Source organism: Python bivittatus, unplaced genomic scaffold, assembly GCF_059951505.1.
Source record: "Python bivittatus isolate LINGU-HERP-01145 unplaced genomic scaffold, Pbiv_v1 ctg000190_np1212, whole genome shotgun sequence".
Lineage (NCBI taxonomy): Eukaryota > Metazoa > Chordata > Lepidosauria > Squamata > Pythonidae > Python > Python bivittatus.
Window position 1 is genome coordinate 15,594,743 of NW_028277042.1, and position 17,976 is coordinate 15,612,718.

A 17,976-nucleotide genomic window follows, 5' to 3' on the forward strand; every position below is an offset into this window, starting at 1 on the left:
TACAAAAATTTCGAGATACGATCAGCTCCGGCCCCCAAAATTTACCTCTACTTACGAACTCACCTCGACTTACGAACCGGATCCGCAGCCATTTTCCGCCCGTTCCACATGGTCCACAGCCATTTTCCGCCCATTCCACGTGGTCTGCAGCCATTTTTCCACCCGTGCCACGTGGTCCGTGGCCATTTTCCACCCGTGCCACGTGGTCCGCGGCCATTTTCCCACCCGTGCCACATGGTCCACGGCCATTTTCTGCCCGTTCCACATGGTCCACGGCCATTTTCCGCCCGTTCCACGTGGTCCACGGCCATTTTTCCGCCTGTTCCACGGCCATTTTCCTGCCCGTTCCACGTGGTCTGCAGCCATTTTCCATCCGTTCCACGTGGTCCGTGGCCATTTTTCTGCCCTGCCGCATGGTCAGCGGCTGTTTTTCCGCCCCTGACGCGTGGTCCGCGGACGCCGGAACGGATTAACGGTAATTACATTGAACCTTATGGGAAAATTTACTTCGACTTGCGACCAACTCGACTTGCGATCAGAGTCACGGAACGGATTAAGTTCATAAGTAGAGGTACCACTGTAGTTATACTAGATTTTCTTAGTTGCTGCTTCAAGCAGTATAGTACAGTTAGTCCCCAGTTTAAGAACGCCCGGTTTAAGGACAACCCATAGTTAAGGATGGAGCAAAATTCAAGTTAAATACACAATGGTTTGAGTTCATTACACAATGCTATTTATATACTATTATACAATAATACTGTTCCGTCTTACATACAAATTTGACTTAAGGACAGACCTTGGGAACAGAACTGATTCTTAAACTGGAGACTACGTGTACACAGAAAATAAGGATGACTGGTAATTTGTTAATGTTCCTGTATGAAACAATATGAATAGAAATTTGCAGTCACACTAGTGGGGAGATGAGCGATGGATGGTTGTCATGCTGTATTAAATCCTCAAAAATGTACCTGAATTCTAGTCCTCAGAATCTGAAAGTAGGGTGCTAAGGTCAGGTGCCCCAATCTTTTTTATATATTTTTGAGGAATCTTCTGTCTACCACTAAAGGGGAGAGTAAAAGTTAGATCTGGATTTATTGGCTGATCTCTGGATGATTTGCAGTAAATTGGCAAGGATAACTGACCCCAGCCGCTTAAGAATAGCAGCAGCAAAATGAGATACACATAAATCTTCTACCTCTCCCTTCCTAAATCACATCACTGAGATGAATGAATCTGGTAGTCAGAAGTAAATTCTGTTTTTCCCTTTTTTAAAGAACCCTGGGCTGACTATGCTGTACTTCTGAGAGTATGCCTCTTAGCTCCAGCTGGTGGATCTGCAGCTTGTAGCCAAAATTAAAATACATCCTGCAAACCAGAAGATACCCATTCTGTATTGTCATGCCTAGTCTTCAAAGTTCACTTATTATTGTGGAGCAGATACGTCGTCTAGACCAGGGTTTGGGATCTGTGATCCGCCAGGCGTTGCTGTGAACTGCAACTCCCAGGCTCACCTCACCATTGGCACCTCCACTGGGACTATTAGAGGTGGAATTGGTCAGCCTGGTGCAGGGTGCAGGTTTTCCATTGCCAGCCTACAGATTATGTATTTCTTGCTTTCTGGATGAACATCATCCTCTCTGGTCAGGAGAGAGGATGCTGGCCCTGCTGTTTATCTGTGATGGTTGCCTTTTCTCTTTCGGACATAGCTCCATTTATGCCTAGGGAGTCCCCGAAAGATAGCCCCACGCTTGTTCTTGGGAGTGCTATAAAAGAGAGGCAATATAAAACTTTTTTTCTCACTTCAGTCTGTGAATCTGTAACTCTAACTTTGAGAGGGTTGAAAGGGCAGGGCCATTAGCCAAGGAAGCAGAATAGCTGCTTTGTTCCCCAGTTCCTCTGCTGTCCTAAGATGCTACCCTTGTCTTCGTTTCAGAACCCTTTGTAAGTCCTTTTTAACCCTTGCACCTTCACTATGCAAGTAAAACACTGATTGCTCCTGTGGTGTAAATGGCAAACTGGTGTTAATGGTTAGCAGCACATCCATGGCAAAGACAGGATTCAGCCTCGGCCCTCCCAGATTGAAGTTCACACACCCTCTCCGTTCAGTTGCATTGACTCCTGGTCTCTACTCAGCCTTTGACCTTATTGTGTAAGATTACTTAACTCTACAGGGGCGATTTCTTACCCTTTTGTCATGACTGTTACTGTAATTATCTTTTGGAAGTTACTGTGGCAGGTTTGAATGACACTGAAAATAATTCCCATCGGTTTCTCTTTATGTCTCTTTAAACTTTTTTAAGGAATTAAGACATGGTTGTGGCACTTCCGATATTCCTGGGTTTAATAATGTCCCAAGGGAAAAAGAAATGCAGACAGCACATCAGCTCATCCATCCAGATTTCCACCCATCCATGCACTTTTGCACAGCTTTGGGTGACAACTCACAAATGAATTCTATGGTCATTCATTGCCTTGGTGTTTTCAGCAACACTTGGCCATGTTCAGGTTTCAGGATGTTTCCTCAGATTAAACATTTGTCTTATTTCTCTCTCTTCCCAAAGAACTCGGCCTGGTAAGAATGTCAAACTCCAAGTTGCGTTGTTTTCTCATCCGTGCATCCCCGGGGGATGGAAAATGCTCTTGCTAAATTACCTTGTCAGGTCTTTGAAAGAAAAATAGCTACTGATCTGAAAGTCTGCAAAAATATTATAGGGCTTGTTGGAATATTTAACTATCAAAGGTATTCCAGATCATTGGAGGAATTACTCTCAAATGCAAGGTGCTGAACCATTGTGTGAAACAATCTTGTCCTTGTCTTTGGTAATGAAATAGTGAAGTTGAAGAGCCATTAGGTTAACATACAGAGTTGAATATCATAATTTTTCATAAACTTTTAGAAGTATATGTTGGAATTTATATATTCTGTTGGACGTAAAATAAAATGTTGATATGTCACAGTTAATTTTAGATCCTGAAGTCGATACATATATTCTTATATCTAAAACTGAATTATAACATTACTGTCTGAGACTCTTAGGAATTCCACATTCTTTTATACCTTCATAAAATATTTAGATAACAAGAACTGGTTATCAACACTGGTATCACATTTTTAGCACCTGTATAACCAGTAGCCTGGTTTTTCTCCAACTTTGCAAATGTAGTGCTATTGATAAGTTTTGATATATGGTATATATTCTATTGCCACTGTTGCATACAGCATTAGTGATGATATAACTGTTTGGACAGGACTTTGTTTTTATAAAATCATCAGTTATTACTAGAACAGATTTTTGATCTACTTATATTTGCAGATAGATTGTCTGATTAAAATTAGGGCAGTTAACCTACTATAGAATATATGGGGGATAAGCTTCTATTTGTGTTTAAGGTTTGTTTTTAAAGTAAATCCTTGTCTTGAAGTGAATTGAGTGTAAGAATTTTCTCAGTTAGCAACTAGGTTTGAGTTGAAGGGGCTATTACCAAAACTCTAGAAATTGGTTGAAGAACACGTTGATGATTTGTGCTGTGTAGATTAACTGAAGTGATAGAAGAATTGGGATTTAGTCTTCGATTGTCTGTCTGAGCTCTTTGGGGCTCTACGTAGGTGAAAGGCCTGGTCCTTCTCTGCTGAACCAGAAAATACTTGATTCTGATCTAGTGACATTAGTTATGATTTAGGGCCAAACTAAAAATGGTGAAGTAGCCTTATACATTGCATCTGTGTGTCTGCCAGTTCACATATAAAACAAATGAGTGTGTGTGACTATTTTTCTTGTAAAACACAGTATTGGAGAAACAGATGAATCTCCTGCCTTTTTGTACTGAATCAAGTTCATTTTTCCTCAAACTCGATTTTGGGCAGAGAGAAAAACACTTTAAGAGATAGGGCACAGTGAAATTAGGCTTACGTTGACACATTGTACCAGGTGATAATATAGTTTGGTTGTGGTTTAGCATGTTGTTTGAATCTAGCCATTGGGGTTGATATATTTAGTTTTGATATATTTGCTGTGTTGTGTGAGTCTAGCCAATTGTGGCTTAAGCAATATATAGTTTTATAAACTGTGACACAGTACACTAAGTCTTTAAACTATGGTTTGTAAGCTCAAGTGGCTAGATTCTCTCAGCATGCTAAGCTAAATCTACTAAAACTTATGGTTTAGGGAAATGTGTAAGTTCAGTCACAATCTTAATTTTTTGTAACACACAGTGTTTTGTATTTGAGATGTACTGAGGTGCTTAAGTTATAAACTTTTTAAAAATAATCCATTATGCTCTGAGAAAATGTTAAAAACTAGTTCTACAGTGTTTTATCAAGAGCTTATACAAAACAATACCAAAGTATTTTAGAATTCTTGTGTTTGAGTTTCTAAAATCAGTCGAGTCAGAGTGATCATGTGAAATTTTTAGAAATAACTTTATCTAGTTTTCTTGAATTCTTTTAGTTTTGTTGGCCTAGGAAGGCATTGAGACAATGTGCACCTGGTTGTGGACTGTTCACACAACATGCTAAAGCAAAATGTTGCTTACTTAAGACATTATCCCATCTTGCTTCTTCCCCATTTCTTCACACAATTTAGAAACTTGGTGTGAATTTAATCAAAATGGGCAGTTCAACAAATTGATGTCATCCAGCTACCACAAGGAATATCAAAACAGCTAAAGTTGTAAAAACTTAGTTTGTACTTGGAATTACTAGGTTAGGCACATTTGTAGCTTAATTTTTTCCTGAATTATAAGTAACAGTTCTGTGGATTCAAGCTTTGATCCGTTCACATATTTTTAATAGCCCATTTGCTAAATTTAAAAAATAATAATGAAGTGAGGAAAACATGAGGTTCAGACTTCGAACAAGTGACCCTCTTCCCCCTTCAGCAAAGTTAGTTGTGTAGTATGCTGAATGACATCCAGTTGATCATATTTCATAACTTTATTTTTAAACACACTTGCCCCAATATGATCTGGGTTAGAATAAGCATTATCCTGCTCAACATTGGATGTAAGAATGTCCCAGAAAATGACTTCCTTTACCAAAAATGTTAGCAAAGATTGGTGGCTTTTGGATACATTCCCAGTAGACATGAGAATCAGACTCACGTTGTTTCCTAATTTTTTCATCCTTCATGTTGACTTTAGGCAATTGGTGGGTGCTTCTTAAGGAAATGCAGGTGAGGGCAGGAGTAAACAGTCTGGCTGCCATATACAGGTAGCCTTAGTTGTCATGATTGATGCAGAGAGACACGCCTGTGTTGATTTCTGTTAGGTCTCTTGGCAGCCTTTGATATCATTGATCAGGGGATATGATATGAAGCAGTTGTGTAGGTTAGGAATGGTAGGAATTGTGTCACGGTGGCTCCATTCTAGCTGCAGGAGGTGTGAGATTTCACAAGGGTCTGTTCTTTCATCCTTGCTGTTCGGTATCTACCTGAAGCTGCTGAGGACAGTCACCTGGAGATTTGGCTTTCAAAAGTTCACTCTCTCCTTTTCATCTGAAGCAGGGCAGTTGCTTGAAATACAGGATGGACTGGATGATAGTCAAGAAGCTGAATCTGAATCCAGATAAGACGGAGCTATTGCAGATAGATGGGTATTATACTGAGATGTAGGAAGAGGCCTGCTTGGGTGAGGTAGCACTTCAGAGAAACAGGTGCATAGCTTGAGAGTGCTCCTTCTAACCAACGGCACAACTGGCCTTGGGCAGTGAGCATGAATGTTCCTCTTTGGCGGCTATGCCAGCTATTACATTACCTGGACCAAGATAGCCCAGGCTCAGGATCTAGGCTGTTACAGCCTCTCAAATTACTGCAAAGCACTCTGTGGGAACATGGTCCTGACACTATAACTGATGCACAGCACAGCTGGCCGATTGTTAAGTGGGCAGTTAAAGAGGGAGACACAACGCTAGTCCTAAAAGCAGTAGAATGGCTTTCTGGGAGCTGCTGGTGTTGAGGTCCTCAGGTATTTCATTCTCAACAGGGCAGTCTCCAAAGCAGGGCCTTTTTAGGGACGCCACCCCGATTATGAAACACTCTCCCAAGAGTCATTTAACTGGCCTCTTCCCTGTTTTCTGTTAGATAACAGCGGAGGCTATGTCTGTTCACCCAGCTGTTTATATAGTAGCCACTAATCTAGGATCTGACTACTGTTGCTTGTTTTGTTTTCCTATTTGGTTCTGCTTAAGACACACATAGACGCAGTAATGCCGCCCAGGCTGCTCTGGGAAGAAGGGCAGAATAAAAATAATGCCTACCCAGCCCGTAGTGGTGGACACCGCTCCATCAGGTGAGGGTGGAGAAGACTGCACAGATGGTATGTTGCAGGAAAAGGAAACAGGCACCAGGATATTCCTGCAGGCATTTCATGTGGGCCCACCGGGCTGTCTTCCTCTTCCAAGACCATATATTTTTATGTTTTTGATCAATGAATGAATGAGAAGCTGGCATGTTGCAGAACATCACTCTGTGCTCTCATCTCTGTCCCTAAGTACATACTTGGGTCTTGCATAGGCCCCCAAAGCATTCTTAGGAAAGAAAAATGGAGGAGCAGCTGCATGCAGGGCCTCCTCTGGAATTGTGCCCTTTCTGTAGGAAAGAAAAGTGGGAGGGTTAGAAGCACTGGAAGGGGGCCTAGAAAGAGTGGGAGGGAGAGAGCAACTTCATCTGCCTGAATGAAGATAAATGAGTAGTTTGTGACTGGACCCAACTATGCTGTCAGTCATACTGTGGGGTACATGTGACATGCTTCTGAAATTCCATTGGGGGCCAGTGTAATACAGGTAGTCCCCAGTTTAAGAACGAGTTTAGTTCCCAGGGTCTGTCCTGAAGTTGAATGTGTACATAAGCCGGAATAGTATTATTGTATAATACTGTATAAGTGGTGTTGGGTAATGAACTTGAATCATTGTGTATTTAACTTGAATTTTGCTACCGTAGGCTCCATTCTTAACTATGGGTCGTCCATAAGCCAAGTGTTCTTAACTCGGGGAGTGTCTGTGTAGGACTTCAGGCTGGTTCTAGCCCTTCCATGAAAAATTACTTTGAGCCAGTTCCTCTCCCTTAGCCTGTTCTACCTCACAGGATTGTTGTTGGGATAAAATGAAGCAAGATCTTTGTGTAAGAAGAAAAGAAGGATGTTAAGTGTAAAAGTAAATGTCTTAGGACCAGGAAGTTTGCCTTTGAAATGTGTGGGTCTATGGCATTTGTTTGTTTGTTTGTTCATTCATTCATTCATTCAATTTATCTGGCCAGCCAGGGAGTCTGAAAAGTTTGTGGCAGGGTGCAAAATATGATCTGTTGGGCACTGGGAGAAATAGGCTTCTAGCCTATAAACCAGTCCCCGATTAAACTTTTAATTAATTAATTAATTAAAACTCTTGGCTTGCTGTCTCATAAATGAGTGAAAGGATGGGATCCACCTCCAGATGAGGAGAGGGGAGCATAATGAAGCTTTCACATGCTCTGTGAAGCTGAAGTCGGTTTAAACTTGAGTTGATAGGGGGGAAAAGAGGCCTGCCCACTTTAACCCACCATCCATAGCACGGTATTACTTAAACTGGCACTTTTCGTCGAAGCAGTTCATCTGGCAGAGCTAGAAACCATTGAGTACTCTTACGAGTTTTGTATGTGTAGGTAGGAACAGATTTATGGAGAGTCACCATCGCATTTTTAGACATCTGGAATGCTTTCCTCCCAGAATATAAATCCAAGACTGACTCAGCCCATGCTGAGGATGGGTGCTGCTTAGCAGAATTATACAAATGTCTAAATCAGTGTTTCTCAACCTTGACAACTTTAAGATGGGTGGACTTCAACTCCCAGAATTCCCAAGCCAGCATGCTGGCTTGGGAATTCTGGGAGTTGAAGTCCATACATCTTAAAGTTGCTAAGTTTGAAAAGCATCTGGTCTAAATACAGTTTTGCTGTTTGTCTAAGGCAGTGTTTCTCAACCTTGGCAACTTTAAGACGGGTGGACTTCAACTCCCAGAGTTGCTGGCTGGGGAATTCTGGGAGTTGAAGTCCACCCGTCTTAAAGTTGCCAAGGTTGAGAAACACTAGGCCGCTATACATCATGAGAGAGCAAAGAGACAGATGCCTCTCTTCCTTTTCCCCACCAACAAGCAGTTTCCAGACAAACACTTCTAATTATGTAACCGTGTAATGTATCTCAAAACACATCGTAAATGTAACCGAGGGCAGGTTGGCCTCTTGTATATTGACTACATTTACCGGAGCGGTTAATATTAACTATTAATGTCAACATGGTGTGCGGTTGATGTTCTGGGGCTTTTAGGGGAGAGGGGCTGTGTTTTGCTGATGTTCAGGCAGTTCCTTTAGATGTCCTCCTTCAGCGGAGGTGTTGGCTGCCCGTCTGTCACTTCAGAGCGTTGGCTGCTCTCTTCTGCAGCCTGGAGCGGGTTGGGGCCACGCTTAACTGCTCTGTATAATCTGCTAGTCCATCATAATCAACAAGGCGGTCTTCCGAAGGGTACTCCGTGTCCTCCCACTTGCTTTTTCACCATCGGTTGTTTGTAACTAAATCTGTCAGCCCTTCGAGGTAGACCAGGTCAGGAAACAGGCCCTGCAAGAAATAGTAGTCCTGAAAGCCTGAGAGCATTTCCCCTTCCCTTCCTCTGACACCAAAGAGAGTCAGGATGGGGCAATCTTGAGTTTCTTTCTCACCTTTTCCTTTTTTCCTGGGCAACTTAATTTTCTTCAGGGCCGTCTCCGCACTGCTCCGCAATACCTCCAGGCTGCCTTTCAGCCCCACGCCCCAATTCTTCTTCTCTTGGACCCCTTTCTGTGCAGCAGAACAGATTGCCAAAGAGAACTTGGGGGTGGCAAAAGTATTAAACAGCGTCTCCTGCAGCCGGTTGTTTCTCTCTTGCTGATGTATCATGAGGCTAATGCTGGCATGAGATTTTCTTCTGGGCCCTTAGGTGCATTTTCATAGGGCAGGGCTTAAAAAGTCCTGTGTGCAGCAGTCTGGTCTCCTATCTAACTTGATTAAAATGATTTCTGAGTAAGCATGCATAAAGCCACAGTTAAAGCTTTAAGCCTTCCCCCCCCGCGTTTGCATATTATATAACTTTGCTAACTCATCATTGTTCTTTTTCAGCCTTCATGAAGAAATCAATGACTTCTACAAGTACATGTCTCCTAGACCCGAAGAAGAAAGAATGCGGATGGAGGTGGTGAATAGGATAGAAAGCGTGATAAAGGAACTCTGGCCCAATGCAGATGTAAGTTTAGCAAACTTTCCTATTTAGCAGCTGAGGCTGCTGGTGTTTCTTGCCCAATGACTGCCTGCCTGTAGAATCTAGATGCACGTTCAACAGTATTAAAGACAGGAACTCCACAATTCTGCAGTTAGGAAAAGGAAATCTTGCACTAAAACGAAGCAGTCCTGTTGTATATTCTCATGGCTTCAGTTGGGTATGGTTTGCGTTTCAGCATCTTTGCATTCTCATCTCAGTCACCCTGGCCAAAGGAACCAGCAAGAACTTGAGAGGAACAAATGCCATTGATAATGGAATCTCCAGGTTTCCTTGTCCAATTAATCTGCAAACTGTTGCATGATCTAGATTGGCTGGTCTGTTTTAACTTTCAGATTCCATTTCCTGGCTTGTGGGTAGTGGCATTTCTGACTGGTCCTTCCCCTCAACTATTAAGTGCATGGGAGGGACACCAAAGGAAATAAAGTGAAGGGAATTGGAAGTCCCCCAACACAACGTTAAAGCAAACACATTGCTGACGTTTTTGGCTCTGGCGAGTTTTGGAGTCCGATCAGTGACTGAAATAATTTGCGAAAGGGCAACGTGCAAACCATGTAAGCAAAGTTCAGAGATTGTGAAGTACTTCTTTTCATTAAGTTAAAACCTGCATAGGTTGAACGCTTCTGAAAAACTCAACAAGGGTCTAACGAATCAAATCTCCTAAACAGTGGGAAGAACACTGGCACCGATAAGCTATCCTTTCCATTCCCTCCAGCTACCTTTGTGGCGTGGATCTTAATCCGAAAGCAAAAACATTGTCGTCGGTTTACATTCTGTAGAAAAACGTCCATTGGGCAGGCTCATTGCGATTCATGTGAAAAATTAGGGTGCTTAAAAAAAAGGATCCTGTAAGAACGTGTAGACGCTGAGCGTTACGAAGGAAGCGATGAAGAAGAATTGGCATTCAGCACGCTTTTCTTAAACTATTTATAGAAGCCAGCAATTGTGTCATTTGCTCTGTTGCTCCAGGGAATGTGCTTAGACACATAAATTCCTAGTAAGTGAGAGCTGTTCTTGGCATCGACCAGGCTTCACCATTAGGGTGACTGTGAGAGGCTTTAATTATCTTGGAGTTGGGATAGCACAGCTGCCGAGCAAAGGAAGCAACTTAGGTTGCGATTGAAAAAGAAAGTAAGCCTTGTTAGAAAGAATGAACAGCATGTAGTTCCTGTTAGTGTGAAACTTCCTTGAATAGGTCTTCGCTGCGAATATCACCTGGGTGGGATACGTGCATCTGAAAATGATTCTTTAGCATCCTCTGGAGGGTGCTTGTCCTGGTGATTCTGTCCCAGGTCCATCATAAGGCAAGAGATTAAGGAGCTTCAGACAAGCGGTAGCCGGAGATTTTGCTAAGATTTGTGAAAGCTCCTGTGACTCTAAAGGTGGTCGGCAGCGGTTGGAAAGCTCTCCGCTAACGTTAGTACAAAGCTGGCTTAGTAGCAAACATATCCGTGAATGGATGCAGTAAGAAGGCTGTGCAGAATGTCTGGATTCAGGATTCTGGGTTTGCTCTCCTGCAACAAGTACATTAAATAATGGCTTCATTCTTTGGTTTCTTCCTCTTGTGAGATAAAAGCCAGAAAGCCACATTCAGACATCATATTAAATGTCTGCTTGCTTATGGCTTAGCTTGATCTAAGGATTAATTCTATTTTCTGGATAATCTCCAAAAATGTGCCAGTTGAGGGCAGCAACGGTCTGCATTATTGCTTATTCCTTACACTTACGATGAAGGATTTTAATTTGTGTGTTTGGCTTTTCTTCTCCCCCAGGTGCAGATATTTGGAAGTTTTAAAACTGGTTTATATTTACCTACTAGGTTAGTAATTTTTATTTATTGTGTTTATATGTTATCTTTCCTCCAAGCAGTTCAGCATACAGGTCGTCCTCATTTAGCGACTGCCTCATTTAGCAACTGTTCACAGTGACAACAGTGATGAAAAAGTAACTTTATGACCAATCCTCACATTTATGACCTTTGCAGGTCTATAAAGCAAAGGAACACTGAAGTCAGATCATAAGCACAGACAAGGTTTCACTTAATGACCACTTGGCTTAATGACCAAGTTGCCAGTCCCAATTGTGGTCGCTAAAGGAGCACTACCTCTACTTGCCCCCCTATCTGCCTTCCCCCCATTCCCATTTTATCCTCCAGGTTAATTCATTCTGAGAAAGTTTGACTGGAATAAAGTGGAAATGAGTATTTGTGGGTTGGGAAAAGCCATTGGCTTACGAAGCCTGAGATTGTCATCTGCCAGAGTTACACATTTAAGATGGGATGACGCACTAACATTTCGGTAACTCGGTGACCAGCAAATAGCATTCATTAAGTGCTGAATGCTATCTGAAGCATGTGTCCCTGACGAGGTCTTCTGTATGAGATGATATCCTGGTTCTGCTGCAGAAATCTATCCATTCTGATTCTGAAAGGCATTTTCTCTAGAGGGTGATGTGTTAAATCTGCTGCCTTCTCGTTCCAGCGATATTGACTTAGTTGTGTTTGGAAAATGGGAGACCTTGCCACTGTGGACCCTGGAAGAGGCACTCCGGAAGCACAATGTGGCAGATAAAGGTTCAGTAAAGGTTTTAGATAAAGCAACTGTAAGTCTTTTTTTCTTCTTTTTTTCTTCTTGTTCCTTTCATGCCTTTAGCGTATGAGCAGTTCAAGTCATATCGGTCAATTACCGTGGATCTTCTACCATGCAGATGAACTGACACACACACTCATGTGCTCAGTATAATGGAAATAATGTTAAAAATGTCTTTGTGTTGGTGTTTCTCATGTAGCTGTTATGTTCTGTCTGACAGAGCAAGCAGGATCATCTGAAACTGTTAGAGCGTTATGTATTCATTCATTAGATTTCTATCCTGCCTTTCATTCAGGAGCTCAAGGTGGTGTAGACGTTATTCCTTCCTCCATTTTTCCCCCAAAACAGCAACCCTGTGAGATAGGTTGAGCTTGAAGCTGAAGCTAGAATAAAAACTTCAAATGCTATGAATTTATGTTTTTTCTTATCATTATTAAAGTGGTTATATTTCCACTGTTTCTTACATGTGGCCTTAATTCAAGACAGTCCTTTTCCCCCCCAAAAAGTGACCTGTGAAACATCTCTGCCATGTTACGGTGAAACCTCAGTTTAACAGACCCCCATTTAACAGACTTCCAATGCTACAGTTCAAATCTGCATTCATGCTTTAACCTTGAAATAATGGACAGGTCTGTTGTTTCAGAATCTGTCCTGACAATAGACATAATTTGCATCAAGTTATGTCATGTGTGTAATTATGTAGTTGATGGTTTTACATCATTTGTCTCAATTTGTCATTTGACTTGAGCTGATGCAAATGATGTTAAGAGGGAAGCTGCATAATTAGTTCAATGATGCAAATTACATCAGTAAATGTAGATTTAACAGGCACCCATTCCCTCTGTTAAATTAAGGTTTTAACTCCTTGTTTTTTTGAAACGTCGCACATCTTTCATTAATGGCATTTGCATGAAGAATAGTTAGGTTCTGTAATGTTTTCTTTTCCCCTGTCTGTTCACGTTTAACAGCAGATGTTTTGAGTTTGGGATTGTATCTCATCTCTCAGCTTTTTATAAATTATTTCTTTATGCAACAGATAAGGTATTCAATTTGAAGTTGAAATTCAGTTCAAAGAGTTAGTTGTACAGAAGGATGTATGTGTGTACATAAAAGTCAGCTGAATTTTCAGGTTGACTCACAGTGCAAGATTCTATTCAGTATCTTGAATTGAGTTGGCAGTTCAGTTAGAAGAGCTGATTCAGTCAAATTGTCCTCCAATCAAAGCTTTGAATCGACACTTTATCAGTCTTGGCAGCAAAAGGTTGAATCCCCTAAATTCTGATTGGTTCAATTTTAAATGTGTTCTGTGCTGAACTAAGACTAAAACTATAGCTGGAAAAGCTTTTTTTAAAGACAAACATGCTGTTTTTCTCTTTCCTCAGGTACCTATCATTAAACTGACTGACTCCTTTACTGAAGTAAAAGTTGATATCAGCTTTAATGTACAAAATGGGGTAAAAGCTGCCTATCTCATCAGAGATTTTATCAAGGTCAGATGATGGTGAATGTAAACTTTGTCTTCCCTTTATATAAAATGCTCACAGTGTAATTTGCAGATAACGTGGTGAAGGTAGCAACAGATGTGAACGTGTTTTTGAGAATTCCTGCTCCTCCTCTGATTCTCACTTTCTTTTATTTAAGTGGGTTTGTATTTATGATTGGGAAAGTCCACAAGGAACGCTAAATTGTAGATTTGTGCTTACCTGGGTGAGCAGAATGTAATCCAAGCAAAACCTTAAATTCTCCCTCTCTCTGCCCTGAGCCCCCCCAGGAGTTGGGAAAAAGTGTAAAATAGGGGTCATCCAGTCATTCGCGAGTCTGCTAAAGACATCTGACTTGTTCAATCACTTTGTAAAGAAGCCACTACCAACCCGGGTTTGTTTTGCTCTCACAGTGACAACCTAGAGTTTATTTCAAGCCACAGCGCCTAGTTAAGTTCATAAGGTAACTGCTAATTCGTAAGTTAATCCTCCTGTATTTCTCCGTGTAGAACAGGACTTTGGGGTGGGCTGGGCTGGAAGAAGCTTGAACCTGGCACTTTGCACAGGCTTCTTGTGATTTGTACAAATCATGATACTCTTGGGCTGAGCATTACCATATATACGAACACAGTCACTAAATCGTTAACCAAGTTAATGGCCGTTGTCTTTGAAGTCCTGTAGGGTTAGTAGCTTACTTATTCATTTTTTAACATATTTATATACTGCATGCTCCCAGCAAAGCCAACTTCTGGGCAATTCCATTCAACAACTCTTAAGTAATTATTCTAGAGGATGTATGGCAACTAGAGTATAATACATAAAACCAAGTAAAAAATTAAATAAAACTCAGACAGACAGACAGCCTTCTCATTTAAAACCTGAGGGGAAAAATGAGGGAAAAACTCTGGAAGAAAAGGGTAGAAGTTGGTTTATACTTCTTGTTGATAACTGCTTGAGTATCTGTTTTCTCTATTCTTTAATGAGGCAGAAAAGAAACACAGTAATAAAGCACACGTACTTTTACTCTGTTTGAAATGTGAGGTGAAGAACCACTCTATAAATGGAGGCAGCTCCTGTTGTATCTAAATAATCGTGTGTCAAGGCTAGTATCTGATTTTTCAGATTACATTTCCCTAGTTTGCAAGCTCTGAAAAGTAGGCAGTGTCAAAATAATAATATTAACAACAGCAACAACAAAGTAATAGAAAATGAAGAAGCTAAAGGGCTCTGGGACTTGAGAATTCGAACAGACAAGCACCTGCCACAGAACACCCCAGACTTAGCAAGTGTTGATAAGAAAGACAAAAAAGTCTGGATAGTGGGCATTGCAATACCTGGAGGCAGCAGAAGAGAAGAGAAAGAACTGGAGAAAATCACAAAATATAAAGACCTGCAAATAGAAATAGAAGGACTGTGGTAAAAGAAAGCAAAGGTAGTCCTAATAGTCACAGACGCCTTGGGTGCAATCCCAAAACATCTGGAGCACCACTTGAAGACCATCGGCATTGACAAAATCACCATCAGTCCATTGCAAAAGGGAACTTTCCTTGGGACAGCTTATATCCTGCGACAGTAAACCTTTCACACCATCAGACAACCACATCTGCCTATCCCAGGTCCTTGGGAAGGACTCGATCGGTGGATAAAAATGCCAAATCTGGTCTAAGCATCTGGCTGACTGTGTGACCAGCAACAATAATAATAATATCATCCAGTTTGCAGGCACAGTGTTACTGCATGCTGCATCCTTCCTTCCTCCTAAGAGGAGGATCAGAGTGTCCTGCCCCCTCCCGGGAAGAGTCCTTAACTAAGAATCATCTCAGAGCAGCACCTTTGAGAAATTCAGGAATGGTGGAGATAGTGGGCCGAGGCTCACCTTTGGGAACACCAGCAGGTTGAACCTGGTTCCCATGCTGTGCATAGAGGAAAAGAAAGGCATTCATGGTGTTTGCATGTGTTAATGCAAAAGGGCAGAGTGAGAATTTCAGGGGGGGGAAGAAAATTCAAAGCAATGCCCTAAGCAATGCTTGTCATTTTTCATGGCTTCCACTAGAGGGCATCAGAACACAACCGTTTTAAATGAGATTTTTTGGGTCTTTCCCCCCCTCCTCCCCCAAGATTGTATTTCCATGTCAAAACTCTGTTTCAGAATTAGAGGCAAACAAAGTTTGGCCTTTAGCGCAGGTGAATTATCAGAAGAATTTTGTTGTAAGTGGGCGGATAACATTTTATCATTCAACCTGCCAACAATGTGCCAAAGGAAAAACTTTGTCATGAAATTAGCATGTCTTACCCAATCAGTTTAACATGGGAAATATTTTCTCAAGGGCTTGGGCACATACTTCTCTCTGTGAACTTGGTAGAGTAGGAAAAGAATTTAAAATATAAATGTTGAAATGTTAAGGCTCGGTTGATGATCTCAGGATACAGGTGTGTGGAAAGATCACTCTGGCTGATGTGCTTCTGCTACTGTACCTGAAACTAAGGAGAGAGAAACTCTTTCAAATATGAGGTGTGCCCCCAAGTAACGCCGATTATTTTGATATTTAAAACTTACCTCAAGAATGAACACCAGTAAGTTTTGAATCTTGCAGAGGTGAATAACGTCTCATTTGGATGTCCTCTGATGGGTATTTCGGTCCCTATTTCTTGCTTTTCTCCATTTCAACAGCAGAAATAGATTGCCTGTGGGGTCAACTAGTCCCTGACTAAAACAATTAACAATCAAATGTTATATCTACAGTCTACAACAGCACTAAAGTACAAAGAGTTAATCAAAATAACATGCATATTAACGGTTTTAGATAATTTTCTATCATTGCAGAGTAAAGTATGGAGGTATATAGCTAGATAAATATTTGTGTGTGTGTGTGTTTATTTATTTATTTATTTATTAAATTTATATGCCGCCCATCTCCCCCAGAGTATAGTATGTGGCAGCCAAACTAACCTAAAACCAAAAGTCTTATCTAAGAAGGGTTCAAGCTGTTGGACAAGCTAATCTTTCATATAAGCAGTAGTTACTCTGCTGCTTCTAACTGAAGTCTAATTTCCGTCTTCTCTTTCTTCTGCAGAAATATCCTGTATTGCCATATTTAGTTTTAGTATTGAAACAGTTCTTATTGCAGAGGGACCTCAATGAAGTATTCACAGGTGGAATTGGATCTTATAGTCTTTTTTTAATGGCTGTCAGCTTCCTCCAAGTAAGTTAAAATTCCTTCCTGATGGTTCATGAATACACATCCTAAACGTTGCGTACCCCTTATTGCTTGGAATGGTACAGAGTTCAGTTTCAAAAAAAAAATCAGCTGGTTTATAATTAAGCAATCACTATAAAAAGTGCACAAGATAAAACTTAGATTGTACGCTTGTTAACTTTGCAATAAAGTTTATGGGGCAGAAGATGCGATGTTTTAAATATCACTACTTGAAATAGAATAGGCTTAAAGAAAATAAAGATGCTTCAGTGTGCAGTTTCAACAGTGAATTTTTTACATCAATTTGATTAGGCATTTGTTTATTTTATTATGAAGTAACTAATGTCACAAAAGTGCTCATAAGGAATAAGCTCACCTTACAGATGAATAGCTAGGGCTAAGACTTATTTATCTAGCTGGACCAAATATTTGAATTTGCGTTGTCCTGCATTCAGCTTCAGGTTGGTCTTCGATGTGCCGTTTTCACCCTCTTCTTGAAGCAGCAGCAACATGCATTGGTCTTTACACATGTGTATATGTGCACAAGTATACTTTTTTGGGTAACATAATTGTTAGCATCCAGTGAAGACCAACCATTGTTTCTTCTTGACAGATGATGATGGGAGCTGTACTAAACTATGGGCTTGAATCAAAGTTCACAAAAACCTACCTACCTCAGTAGCCGGGTTCATATCTTGCATTAAGCCACACATCAGCAAACTAAATTGTAACTCAGCGTGATGTGTAAGGCCCATCACAGAGTTGCAGAATTAGTTGGATGGAATTAGGTAGAAATGCGGGTACCAACTGAGCATGAACAGATGTTCCACCTGGAGTTTTGCAGAGATAGGCTGGAAACATTTGAAGATACTGGTGCCTGCTGTATTAAGGGTGGGAGGCTCTACATAGGATGTTGGACAATGCTTTTTATGGTGTAGGGTTCTCCTTCTTCTTCATCAGGTGTGCTTTCATTGATCTTGTTCAGTTTTTGAACGGACGGTCAAGAAAATTGAAGATGGGCTTCTCAACCGTTTTTGTTTGTTTCCACAGCTACATCCCAGGGGGGATGCCTGCACCCCCAGTGCCAATTACGGCGTCCTTTTAATAGAATTTTTTGAGTTATATGGCCGTCATTTCAACTACCTGAAAACGGGAATCCGGATCAAGGATGGGGGTTCCTATGTGGCCAAGGATGAAGTGCAGAAGAATATGCTAGATGGTTATAGACCATCAATGCTATATATTGAAGATCCACTACAACCAGGTATTGGGGCTTTGCATTGGGCATAGGAGGGTTTTTAACATACAGAGTAGAAGCAAGTGAAAATATTTCACCCCTCCTTCATTCTCTTTCCCTGATGCTTTACTCATGAACTGACTTAATTCATGATTGACTAATATAATGGCAGAATTTTGAACATACTGCCAGATTT

The 17,976-nt window shown here is 41.1% G+C and overlaps 1 protein-coding gene across 2 annotated transcripts in view; it reads left to right on the forward strand.

Annotated features, from left to right (window-relative positions):
- TENT4B (terminal nucleotidyltransferase 4B) overlaps window positions 1–17,976 on the forward strand; it is a 33,001-nt gene that overhangs the window by 7,247 nt on the left and 7,778 nt on the right. For both annotated transcript variants that reach the window (XM_088136117.1, XM_088136116.1), the window contains exons 2-7: window positions 9,121–9,244; window positions 11,050–11,096; window positions 11,758–11,878; window positions 13,248–13,355; window positions 16,421–16,549; window positions 17,594–17,807. In XM_088136117.1, coding sequence (XP_087992243.1) covers window positions 9,121–9,244; window positions 11,050–11,096; window positions 11,758–11,878; window positions 13,248–13,355; window positions 16,421–16,549; window positions 17,594–17,807 — 743 coding nt within the window. The remainder of the gene's footprint in view (window positions 1–9,120; window positions 9,245–11,049; window positions 11,097–11,757; window positions 11,879–13,247; window positions 13,356–16,420; window positions 16,550–17,593; window positions 17,808–17,976) is intronic.